Source organism: Rhamphochromis longiceps, linkage group LG5 (genome assembly GCF_057381845.1).
Source record: "Rhamphochromis longiceps isolate RC_006_pf linkage group LG5, R_longiceps_female_GT1.1, whole genome shotgun sequence".
Taxonomy (NCBI): domain Eukaryota; kingdom Metazoa; phylum Chordata; class Actinopteri; order Cichliformes; family Cichlidae; genus Rhamphochromis; species Rhamphochromis longiceps.
In genome coordinates, this window is record NC_140561.1 from 16063705 (window position 1) to 16077107 (window position 13403).

At 41.2% G+C, this 13403-nt stretch overlaps 1 protein-coding gene across 4 annotated transcripts in view; it reads right to left on the reverse strand.

Annotated features, from left to right (window-relative positions):
• The window catches only part of plxna1b (plexin A1b), a 188170-nt gene that overhangs the window by 90053 nt on the left and 84714 nt on the right, over positions 1-13403 (reverse strand). For all 4 annotated transcript variants that reach the window (XM_085406125.1, XM_085406123.1, XM_085406124.1 and 1 more), the window contains exon 4: positions 9632-9772. In XM_085406125.1, the coding sequence (XP_085262251.1) occupies positions 9632-9772 (141 nt within the window). The remainder of the gene's footprint in view (positions 1-9631; positions 9773-13403) is intronic.

Here is a 13403-nt window from a genome sequence, read left to right on the forward strand (position 1 = left end):
CTTTTCTCTAAGCCGACATTAACCACACCTGCATTCTTTCAATAACCGTCAATCAGCGTGCACTCTCTCCCGGCTTAATCTGTGCTGGCAGTGAATAGCTGTGTGCAACAATGAAATCAATACCCATCCACACAGCCACTAAACACTCCAGGAGGACACAGAAATAGAAACAAAGACAGATACAACTATTTGTTAGGGTAAAACTTCACTAAACACATTGTGGCTGTCATTACTTTGCAGTGACAGTAACTGGTGTTGTCGTCTTCTGCTGTGGCAACAGTGTATCATCCCGGCAACATTAGAAATTGGAGTGCTGAACTCCCAGTATATCCATGCAAGTGAGCCAGTTCTTCAAGTGCTAGAATACCAGGTCAGGAGAGCAAGTGTGTGTACATGAGGGCGGGGGGGTCGTATCAAAGGCTGGGTTAGCATGTGTGCATTGACTGGATTGTAAGGGGCTTACAAGATCAATGGCAAGCAAGACTAAGCTTGATGTGTTGACTGATTGGAGATAAGCAGGAAAGCAAACAAGACTGGCACTGACAAGAAAGGAGAGATGCTGTAGATGGCTAAGAAATGCCAAAGTGAAAGAAACAAAATGCAAGAAGCAACAATCGCGGTGTCCCATCAGAAACTTATCTGCTGTCACATTGTTTACTGATAGATGTCGAAATACTACATAACTGTTAGAATTCAGTGATGTAGCAATACAAAGAGCCAAGTTTAAGCCTTTATGTACGGCAAGAAAGCTGTAATTTTTCTCTCAGAACAGTATTTTTTCACTTAGCACCCTTTGACTCATTCCCCTCTATCTATTATTTCTTTTATATTGTGCTTTATGTGCCGTTTCTTGTTTCTGAACAGTTCGACTTCTCTTTCACCCTCATTCTTTATTTCTTTCACTGGACTCAGATTTTGTTTTCTCTCTTCTGAAACACACTGATGAAAACAAGAAGCAGGCCTATATAACTATATATTTATTTGCCATTTGCATTTGTGTATGTTATGAATTCAAGGATGACAGCTAAAATCCAAACTATCCTACAAGGCATTTGTGTTAATTCTGAAGTCAGTGCAACAGTAAATCAGCAATATGAAATTTTGAACCAACAAAACAAAAGTGAGAAAAAGAAAAAAAAACTTTTAAGATCTGGGAACCAATCTCTCTCCATCAACACCTTCATCACATGGACTTTCCCATCAGCTCTTCTAAAAGGAGCTATTCTCAACAATAAGTCAATATACTCTCAGTCTTTGTGTATCCATTTGTCCATTACACTCTGTCCCTTTGGTGAGAAGGAGCCCGACAGAAAGAGAGAGGAGACAGAAGAACGAAGCAGGATGAGGGAGTAAGTGGGAAAAAAAAAATAGAGACGAAGACAAAGCATGAGACAGAGATTGAAAAACTGTAGAAAACAAAGAGCTGGAACAAAGAGACTGTAAAGGGAGAAAAAGAGGTAAATGTGACCGGCTAAGGTAGACAGGCCTAGGGGTCTTCTAATTAAGTGAGGATGGGAGAGGCCGTCTGCCTGGTAAATGACTCTGTCACTTTAGTAAATGGACTTGGTGAGGAGTGAGGAGCCACACAGCTGGCATTTCCATTAGCACTGCCAAGCAACCCACCACCATATACACAGAGAGAGAAGCAGAGAAGAGGAAGAGGGAGGCAAAAAAGGGGGGACAAATGCTGCTTTTCTTTATTTGCGCTCACAAGAGCTGCTGTGTGGAAGTCATGCCTGGGAGGTGTATAACAGATAGTGTTTTTGTGGAGAGAGAACCTAAATCTGCCTGATTGGCTTTGCCTTCATATGCAACCCGTCATTCAAAATTTGTTACCGATATATATTTATAAAAAGCTACAGAAGTCCAAAGACGTGTTCAGACGTTTTTTGGGGGTGTTTTTCAGATCAATAATATATTTACACGAAGTACTGAAAACACTATGTATGGTGTAGGTGAGGGAAATGCCAAGGCAGTGTGGAGGAAGCCGCATACACGGCTCCCACTCACTATTGGCAAATACACAGAACTAATAAGTGTGCTATTTGCACATCAGCTGAATCAAATGCCACAAAAATTACTTATAAGTTTGTGATTTAAGTGAGAAGTAAGTCACAAATGCAAAACGTACAGAATTTTCTATTTGAAGACACTGCAACAGTACGTACAAGCCAAGTAGTATTCCTTAAGGCAAGTGCAGTGATCTTCACAGGTCCAATTTGGTTTCACACATTTTTACTGAGAACTAGATTTCTCTCTTTCCCTTAAAAGATATGTTTGCCAAAAATGCAAATGAGTTGAAGTGAAATAAAACAATCAGTACTTACAGCCCCGCTTATTGTGTGCAAATGTCTTTCTAGTTCCATTTATCAGCGTCGTATTCTTTCCTGTTGTAATTTATGACAGTAAAACCAGAAAGAAAACGTGCTTTTCTGCTTTTCCACTCAGCTTTCCCCCTATTTGATACTTTATAACCGGGGTCTGACGAGGCCTGCTGTGCATGAATCTGAAAAGAAATTTGACTCAAATTCAAAACAATTCCCTGTGCTGTCATGCATGAGCGACATTTCATTGTTCTACTCAGTGTGACTTCTGGTTAATGCATGAAACTGAGTAGTATAGTGTGCCACTAGGAGCAGCACCATTGGCTATACCAGCTGTTGATTGGCCTCGTTCAAATCAGTCAGGGCCATATCCCTACACCCAATCACCGTGAAGCAACAGGAGAACGGCCGATTGATAGTGATTGAGAAGGAAGGCGAGGAGGGGGAGAAGCCATTAACCTCCCTATCCATCTCACCCTCTTTTCTAACCATATCAGTCGCTCTATCACACCATCCTTTGGGAAAAGATGGTAAAGTATAACAGAGAAAGATGAGAGAAAGACAGAGCTATCTAGTGGCAAGTTAGACTTCCATTAGGGCTGATAGCATCACACACAAGACAAGTGTCCAAGCACACTTTCTGATGAGGCGCGCACACGTTCAAGACTATTGCAGGGATTTAAAAAAAGAAATGCAACAGTGAATGATCTGATATGAACAAGGGCAGTGAGAGGAAAAGCAGGAAACACAATTAAGAGAAAAAGAGAGAAAAAGAGATAAGTGAGGTTAGAGACACTGAAACCATCCCTGCCTGTGTAATGATGCCATCTTGGCCAATTTTGTCTCATGTCTCTGAAGGATTTACTAATATTTCACTCAATTTTTTCCCTTCATCAAGTCACAAAAGAGGGAACTAGAGGTGCAACAGACAATTTTCACAGTAGTTTATTCTGATTATTTCCCCCCCACAGTTAAGTCACTGGTTTGTGTAATATATATATATATATATTTTTTTTTTTTTTTAATGTAATCAAATCACCATTCAAGCATGTCTTGATATACACTGGCCTACTGAAATATTCAACCTTATTAAGAATTTGTAAAAGCACTCAGATGATCCATCCATAAATGTAACACAATACAATGTGTTGTGTAGTTGCACAGCAGTCATTTTAATTACAGGTGTAGGTGCTTCATTCTGAGTAGAGAAAGGTGTAGTATTGGTTTGCACTCTTGTAATTGAGTGCCATATATCTGCATGGCTACATGACCAGCTTCCCCCTATTCTAGTCAGTGTACTCTTTTCTCTGCCTCAATGCACCAGGTCTATTAACATTTACATAACAATGACCACATTCTTGCTTAAATTCTGTGTGTAGGACAAATTGACTAGTGACTGTGTACGTGTGCTTAAGTGTTTGGCATAGGATACAAGAGCTCAGGGATCAACATTAAGGCTTATACAGGACAAGTTAGATTTTTTTTTTTCCAAGCCAGTGAAAAAGAAATTAATCTGCTCTACCATACACGTCCAAAAAAACAAAACAATTCTGTCTTCATATTATGTGACATGGATTACTTGGCTTTTGGTTAAATAAGAAAATGTTTAATTCAGAATATCAGTGTGGAAACCAAGCAGAGTTTGTTTGTGAATAAAACTAAAGAAATAAAGCAGCGCTAAAAACTTGAGAAAAAAAATGGTTCTCATCCTCTCTTCATTTACTGCATGCTACACTTACTCTATGGATGATAAAACAAAGTGTCAGCCAACAATGGCTAATGTTTAAACACCACATTATGTGCTTGTTAACTTCAGGAGTTCCTCAGTCAGCCAGAGTTTGATAAATTGTGGAAAATTAATCTTGGAGCCATTTAGAACCGGCTGATTAGCTGTATGTAGTTCACTAAAATGTCAGCTTTGATTGATACAACGAGCTGCTTATTATGTATGTTGATGTCAGTTTGTGCTAATGTGTTTGCTAACGAGATTGGCAGCGAATCAGTAATAACACACACACACACACACACACACACACACACACACACACACACAGAGGGGATTGATGTCTAACAAAACTCCACGGATAAGATGCTACTTGATGAGGCCCTCCTTGCTCAGAGAGCTAACAACACAATACAGACCATTGTTTGCTATTGTAGGGACTCAAACCAACAGCTTGTGAATGTCACAAGAACTTTGTCTGCGAGCACATCCAGTGTAGGACTGCAGATTCCTTGGAGGGATGCAAGTCTCTGTGAAATGTGGAGGGGGAAATCTCTTTCAAATACTGAATGGAGATTCGGACAATGGTGTTAGCCCACACACACAAAAATATACTCAGATCAGCCAAAACATTGAGACCGCTGACAAGTGCAATGAATACAACTGATCATCTTGTTACAATGTAATGATCTACTGGGAACCCAGGGTGCTGGCATTCATGCGTATGTTACTTTGACACGTAAAACAGCACTCAGTTGTATCAGCACCTCTCCCAGGGCAGGGCGATGTTCACCATGAACACCGTAAAGTGGTGGCCTGGCTTCAGAAACTTCACAGATCCCAATCCAACTGAGTATCCACAAAAGGTGCCAGAACAGATCCAGTCTGTGGAAACCTCACCCCACAATTCACAGGACCCCCAGGATCCACTACCAGAGGATACACTGCACATGCCCCAAGGACTCGAGGCTGGCTTCAGTGACACGGCCCATCAATGTATGTTTAGAAATAATGTTTGAAAGCTGAGTTTCTGTCCAAATGTATAGTCATATAAAAGTAAGCAAGCTGAATCAATGCGAGTCTAACAATCAGAGGTGCCTCCCTGACACAACAAAGGTTGCCTCATGCATACACAAGATTTTCCTCCCCTGTATCAAGCCTTATAAGGCATTATTGCTTGTTGCCTTCTCACACTTCAAATCCAGTCCCTCATCCAACACCAGAGCAGATGAATATTCATGCTTTCAGCAATTAGCCAGCACCACACACTACAGCACCATAATATGCAAGAGCTGCCATCAAAGACGCAAGGATATGTGCGCCCATGCGTGTATAACACTGAAGGGCTGAGTCAAGGGTGCAAAGATGGACAGAGCAGCATCTGTGGCATCAAATGAAGCCACAGCTTTCTACCTTTTTGGCTCCAAAACAAAAGATGAGATGATTTGAAGACGGGAAGACTTGACTGAGCCAAAACACCACAAGACAATTTCCCCACAGAGGGAGATTTGCACAGAGCAGGGGCTTCAAAAAGTTTGGGTTGAGTCAAAGAGCTACATTGTTCTTCTTGAAGTGTTGAATATTTTTGTGAAAAGAAAAAAACTTGAGCAAACCAGCAGCACTTAATGAGCCTGCTAATCTGCATAAAGTATTTTCCCGTTTTTGGTAATAACAGGTTTTAATATGTTTATGTGCAATGTATACATGCACTGCTTAGGAGTGAATGACTGGATGTCAACTGGGAGAGACACTTTTGTACATTTGTGCATGTGAACAATGTGATTAAAAAACAAATAACATGCACCAAGTAGGGCTGCCACGATTAGTCGACTAGTCACGATTATGTCGACTATTAAAATCGTCGACGACTAATTTAATAGTCGACGCATCGTTTGAAGCTTTGTAAGATCACAAAGGACGCAGGAATGAGTAGTAGGATTTAAGAGTGTAATAACGGACTGAAACAGAAGATGGCAGCACTGCATGTACAAGGATGCCAGCTGCCGTTAAACCCCGAAGAAGAAGAAGCTGTGTCTCAGAATTCATAGCGCAGCTGTCGACAATGGCGGCAGCTAGTTAGTTTTAACTTTACTCTTATTATTCTTTCTGGGTCACAAAATAAACGTTTAACATATTTTCAGGCGAGAATGTAGCTGTGTAAACCTCAAATATCTGCTCAGTTTATCAGGACACCACATATTTTCAAAAGCGCTCCGACGTTTTCGGAGACGTCTGTTACCCACTAGCTCGTTAGCTAGGCGGGGGCAAGGCTAACTAGAGCCGTGAGAACACCGGACTCCCGGCAAATCGTTTTCAAACCCACCGCCGTCTTTCGCTAGTCAGGTTAAACATATATATAAGTCACTTAGATAACTTAAAAATGTTATTGTTTGGCTTTCTTTAGTATTTTATTTGTTCCTGAGTAAATCGGTTTGGCTGAGATTAAAGTTATAGTTTTTGCACAGCTAAAACTGTCAAGCAGACAGCTGATTATCAGAAGTGTGAGACGCTGGAGAATATCCTCCGGTGTCCTGTTATATTTTAGAAAGCAAGGAGTTTATTAAACTTCACCGAAACAATCTGCAAATTTCATTAAAAATTTATAAACTACCATCTTGTCTTTATTTTTAGTTAGCACAAACACTTCAAGCTGTAAGCTAATGATAGTTATATAAGACCAGATGCTGCTGGTGCAATAAGCTGTACGCTGTACGTCCAATGGATGATGATCTGATTAGTCGACTAATCGCAAAAATAATCGGTGACTAGTCGACTATCAAAATAATCGTTTGTGGCAGCCCTAGCACCAAGTCCATAAGAATCATACAACCCTGACTGCAGTGAGAAATAAGCTGATCTAAATTTCCTGCAATAACACTGTCTCATCAAACACACACACACAGCAGGCCGTCCTATCCCGCTGTCATATCCTCCATTGATAATAATGACAGTGATGAATATAGCTGGAACAGAGCAAGTCATAAATCACTGGGCCTCACCCCTAACTGTGACTCACCGCCTTAGCCTCCATTTGTGTGTATGTGAGTGGGTGAGGGCAGAAGGGTGGTGGAACTTGTGGTCCACGCATCAGTGGATATGTCCAGTGACACCTTAATGTGCTTGGCTTGTCTGAGGAACCCCCGCAGGCACCCAGCCACACAACCACACACACACACTCCCAGGGTGAAGGCAGGGCTGTGTGTCTATCTCACTAGAAAAAAGGGGGCATGGCTATATTCCTCATGCAAACTAGTTGTGTGTTAATGTGTGTGCGTGAGTGTATCAGCATCTTTTAGCAAAAGCAGGCCCTCCTACCCACCACTCCATGTATCTATCCCACAATTTTCCACCTTTGCCTCTTTAAGAACGAGAGAGTATGAGCGTGTCTATCTGGTGGAGAGGGGGGCCATGGCAGCGATAGGGGGAGATCATTAAAAATACGGGAATGGGATCAGTAGAAGGCATTTGAGAGGGGAGGACTCAATTTGGGCTTAGATGGAAATATCAGAGTGTGTGTGTGTGTGTGTGTGTGTGTGTGTGTGTGTGTGTGTGTGTGTGTGTGTGTGTGTGTGTGTGTGTGTGTGTGTGTGTGTGTGGGGCAGCAAAAGTGAAGATTTAAAGAAAAAATGTAGTGGTGGGGGCATGGTGGGATAGATGGAGGGCAGAGGATAAAGATGAGGGTAGGATGGAGGGTGAGAGAAGGCAATTGCCCCCTCCAGTCATTAGCGCTGGATAGGGATTTTAGCTATAAGGTCTGGAAGCCACAGCCCCCCCATTCTGCTTAACCCAGGCCTGCTATCCATTAATGGGGATCAAACGCACAGGGAGATGAAGCTCTCTGTGTGTATGCGTGCGCGCACACACACACACACACACACACACACACACACACACACACACACACACACACACACACACACACACACACACACACACACACTTGTTTACAAGACTGTGTGTGTACATAAAGTGTGTGTAATCGAGCATATGTTCTGGGTGCTAGCGCCTATAAGTAACATTATGGTTTTGTGTGTGTGCCCTTCATGCCCTTAGCTGCTTAGACATGTGCTTTGTTCTTCTAGTATGTGTGTGCATTGGTGTGCGTTTTCTACTATGTTACTTCTTTCCCCAATCATGTGCTTAACCCAAAACTTGAAAATAAGTGTCCCCTCAAAATATATGTGTGTTACCATTAAAAAGAGCAGCACATCCCACAGCTCATGTTCCTTTCTTCTGTGCTCCTATGGTCAGGATTATAATCAGAAACCCTATAGGTATGTTCCTATAGGGTGCAAGGTGTGTATACATGTCCATACTGTATGTGTTGCACTGAGTGAATCAATTTAATGGGAATGAACTTCTTTGACTATAAGTTAAGTTTCCTGAAGTAGACGAACTTGGTGTTGTATCTTGCCCCAGCGTGCAGCTGGGTTCGGTGACGAGCAGCTATCGAACTGATGGATGATTGTGATGATGGGGTGTGTGTGTGCAGATGGAGCCTCACATATGTCATCAAAAGGTCATCTGGCTTGAACAGAGGTATCTTCAGCCAGGACACACAGGGCTGTGATATAACATACTGTTACACTCATAGCACAATCTGCATTTAAAAAAATTTATCTACCAAGCCCCAGCCATGGCAGTGGTTATACAGTGACCATTGATGATCCCACTGGGTGTCAAACAGGCAAAGAATGTTTCCATTTTATGGCCTGACTTTGATTTAAGCCACCTACAGAATCAGCACCTCTGAAAAAGCCTCTCACAGAGCAGACCTCAGATACATCTCACCCATTTTCAATTCGACAGCCTATTTTAGGTCTATTAAATACAGACATATTCCCATCATGTACAACCCCTTTTTTTCTTTCCCCCTCCCTCTCGTTTTGCTTCCTTCACTCACCACACTAATGAGACAGAAGAAAAAAAACAAAAAAAACAACAACCAGGGAGCAGCTGGAAATGGGGAGCAGCAGAGATACGACATGCTCTCTCTGCCTCCTCCCCAATCCCCCCAACCCCTTCCTCTCCTCACCATCACACTAGAGAAAGCCTTCACCAGAAGAAGAGTGCGCGCACACACACACACACACACACACACACCCCATCTGACCTATAACTCTCCCTGCACTCCCCATGTATGTAATGTCTGGCTTATTAGCAAGCCATCATGGTGGCGATGTTTGTAGCTGGTGTGAATGTGTGTTGGTGTGCAATGAAATCCAGTGGGGATGATTTGTGTGAGTACAGAGAATGAGTGTAGAGTTGGTAGGAATGTCAAAATATGCACAAGGGAAGTGTGTTCTGGACATTTAGTAACAGGCTGCTCTACAGGAACTATTCAAACATGCAACACAACAAAAATAAATGTTAGTATTTATGAGTATGTACCTTTGGCAAATACTGAATAGTCAGGTGCTGGATATGGAGAATTTGAATCCTAAAAACTCTTACATGTATCACAAGTAAGAGTTTTAAAAAGTATGTTGTCCCAGCAGACACTATGTCGAAAAAGTATTGCAATGGCAACATGTCTGCTGGGACTGAATGTGTGTCCTAGTGTATTTGTTGGACATGAACTCACCTGTCTGTCAGTCAAAGTGTAGATGTACTGCTGGTCTGGGCTGAACAGCATGTCTCTCAGTAAGGGACTTCCTCCTTCACTTACGGTCACCTTCTCGTATAGCACTGCTGGACGGCTGGCGTTTATGGAGTTAACCAAGATCTGCAAAAAAGAAACACACGGGAAAACTCATTTGGATATGAAAACAATAAAAAGATGATGCAGAAAAGTGATGTACATGAATACAGCAATAATATCAGACAGCAGCTGCTTAAAAAACCCCCGTGCTTTTACAGTAGAAACCCTTGAAGCTAAATAAAAATAACTTGTTGCTTGTAGAGAAATGATGCAGCGTTAATCCAAGTGGACCATTGATGCACAATAAAAATAAACACACGCTTAATTCCTCTAGATTTGCCGCACAAATAAAGGAAATAAAATGGTGACAAATTTATCTTCATTTTCACATCTCCCTTTAAATATCCATGCTAAATAAATAAATAAATAAATAAATAAAGTACACTCAAGCTGCACTTTTTTCTACAAACCAAAGTTCAAACACACTAAAGTGTCTATGGATGTTGTTCCAGCTGGTGAAATAAGCTGATTTCACTTCAACAGTAACAGGTGGTAGTTATTATAAGGTGGGAGGCATGAAATTATCAAAATTTTGGAAAAAGGTTGAGAGCACCTGTTCTACAGAGCTATGTAAAAGGCTTAATTGAAAGGTTGTGTTAATAGCAGTATTGAGTCTCGTATAATTATTGCGAACACAGATGTGATTACAGAGGTAGATGCATGGAAGGGAACAATATTGACAGGATGGTGCTGTTATCATGACTATAGACATCTTTTGTTCAGCACCTGGGAGGAATAAACTTTAAAAATTATGAGCAAAAAATAAAAAAAGTTAAGTATGAAAACAGTGTGGTCCTGTATAATGATAGAAAGCATAACAGTGAGTCACATCTCTGCATGTGAACAACAACCTGATCACCCAAAGCACCTGTAGACAAATATAATACAGAGCAACCAAGTCAGCATATGCACAAACATGCACGTGAACGGATGCTCAAATTTTTCTTTGTGAGTTTTGGCAAATAATTTGCCAAGATATGGAAAGTAATGGAGCAGATACAAGATAGGAGATTGGCTTGCTGGCGTGGCTGTGAGCCAAAGTCATCTCAGCAGCAAATGAAAAGTACAAAGCAGCGGGGGGGAGGGCAAGTATCAGCTCTCCATTACCGAGCTTTGTCGACTCGCACTGCTATCAGCCCACAGTGACAAGGGAAGGACAGCAGGCAATGACTAGCTGGAAAATGATACTAAATTCACACACTGACAAATAGGTTCACATCCAGATAGATGAAAGAATGATAAGATGACAACCCACACACCAAGTGATAGATATGCAAGCACTAGTTTGATTGAGATATATATATATGCACACACACAGGAAAAAGAAACATGTGGGTGAACAATGAACACACTTTGTGATGAAAAAAAAATTATTTACAGTTTTGCCAAAAGAAACCAAGGGCAACAAATCCCATTATCGCTCTCTGCTGTGTGCGTGTACGCATGTGTGTATGAGTGTGTGTGCCAAAGAGAAGGGGAGAGAGAGATAGTGAGATAGAGTGAAAGAAAGAGCTCATAAGGCTGTGATAAAGCTCTGGAGATGAGAGGAAATATGGATGTTATTATCTAGATAATAGGCCCGTAAACAAAGGATACATTTCATTCACGGATGGTTCGCATCTAGACGAGTTTGCACACGCACACAAACACACATACCAGCACATAAGGCAACACAATTTTTAAGTGCAGACAACCAGAATAAAGAAAAACAGCTGCTGATGCACACAGAGGTGAAAGAATAGCTTTTGTTCTGTGCCCTCTATGTATCATTTTTTCCCACTCCCTTAAAAAAAATGAGACATTTCCATTGGCAGCCATATCTATCTCTGGATCCGGCACCCAAGTCCAGTTCACTGGCTAATGACCAGTCTGAGCCTACACTGGTTTTGCACACACAAATGCAATATACCACAGAGAATGTACGTCTGTCTTTCTGACAGCCTTCCTATCTTCTGTTTGCATCCATCTGCTTGTCAGTCTGTGCAAAATCCAGCCTGCAAAATCCCCAAGTTAAAAACCAGTCTCTTTGCTGGTTTTAATATCAGCTTAGAAACAGGGACTGAAACATTGAATCTGACAAATAACACCTTTTCCCCCCTCATCTTTGTTCTGCTCAGGTTTTCCCCCTCTCAGGATGCAGTTCATCTACAGTGCTAACATTAAAAAAAAAAAAAAAGTAGTGTGCAGAGAGAAACAACGGTGAGAAAGATAGAAAACAGAAGAGTGGGTGAGTGAGAGTGGGTGACCTGCGGGGGGAGAGAGGAAAAAAAAAAAGGTAATAAATCATTTCAAATCAATTCATTCCACAAGTGCAGAGTGCGAGGCTGCCCAGAGTTACAGGAAGAGAACAAAAGACTATGGAATATATAAGCTGAACAGATGGATGGAGGAATGGATAGATGGATGGGATACTTAAAGAAGATCTAATTCAATCAAACTGAGCTGCTATGTCTGGAATTCGAGGTTACGCTCTAATAACAAGGTTAACATGGCAGGGTCTGTGCATTTAGAAGGGTTTAAAGCTAATACAAGGGCTAAGTGTGTACAAATACGTGTGAAGATTCCTGTGTGGGTGTCCAAGCTCAACGCCAGCGTGCATACGGCTTGATTTTCAATTGATCTACAAGCATTTGTAGAGTGATAACATGTAGAGATGTTTTCTCACACATATATAAAAATCACAGATTTATGTTTGCATCAGCTTGCATGCACAGCTCTTTGTGTGTGCCTATAAGCTAAGTCAAGAAATCAATGCAATTGTCAGTAATCAAGCGGGAAGCTGTTGCTGTCTGATTGTGTCCTCTGTATTGCTTAGCTTACCATTAAGTCCTTGATGGATGAATCTACAGAATGATGCTGTGCTTGTATTTTCAAAACAAGCCCCATCTCTACTCTCTACATGTATAATGTAACGTTAATAGACTTTAAACACATTAAAGGCACTGTCTTAAGCAACGGTGAGGGAAAGCAGTAAGAGGAGACAGTAGAGAGAGGAAATGATGCGGCACAAACGCTGCTGGAAATGAACCTTAGTCTTTGTCTTTCTGTGGTTCTGACGTAAACAGTCTATAACCTGACATTTCATAACTTTCTTAAGTGCTATTCAGAGTACCTCCATGACCAAAATAGGCATTCCTTCCTGTAGTGATAATGTTTTGTCAGCTAAAATAACTGAGAATACATAGAAGTGAAGAGAAGATGTTTTTACTACATCTGTTCCATGAGGAAGAAAAAAAAAAAAAAAGGAAAACAGTGGTTTTACAACACAGAAAACAAATCTGAATTCTAATATTTAAAACATTAAATAAGAGACAACTTAAACGTCTAGTGTATCCATAAATTTCTAACCTTCCCCAAAAACTATTTTTACAACACTGATACTTCTCCCTCTGGCAACGTGTCGCTTGATATTCAAAAACCATGCATAATCCCTGTATCAGAAGATGAGATTGTAACCAAATAAACCAACAATTTACCAGCTCCATACTGAAACATTCCAAACAACCACCTATCTCATCATCCTGCAACATCTAATATCCATTTTTTTCCTGTTCTATGATCATTAACATCTCTCTCAACCTGCCAATCCATCCAAAAGCCCCTAATGCTGGGTTTATCTGTGCCAGGCAGGCCTGGTTTGCTCTGATAGATACAT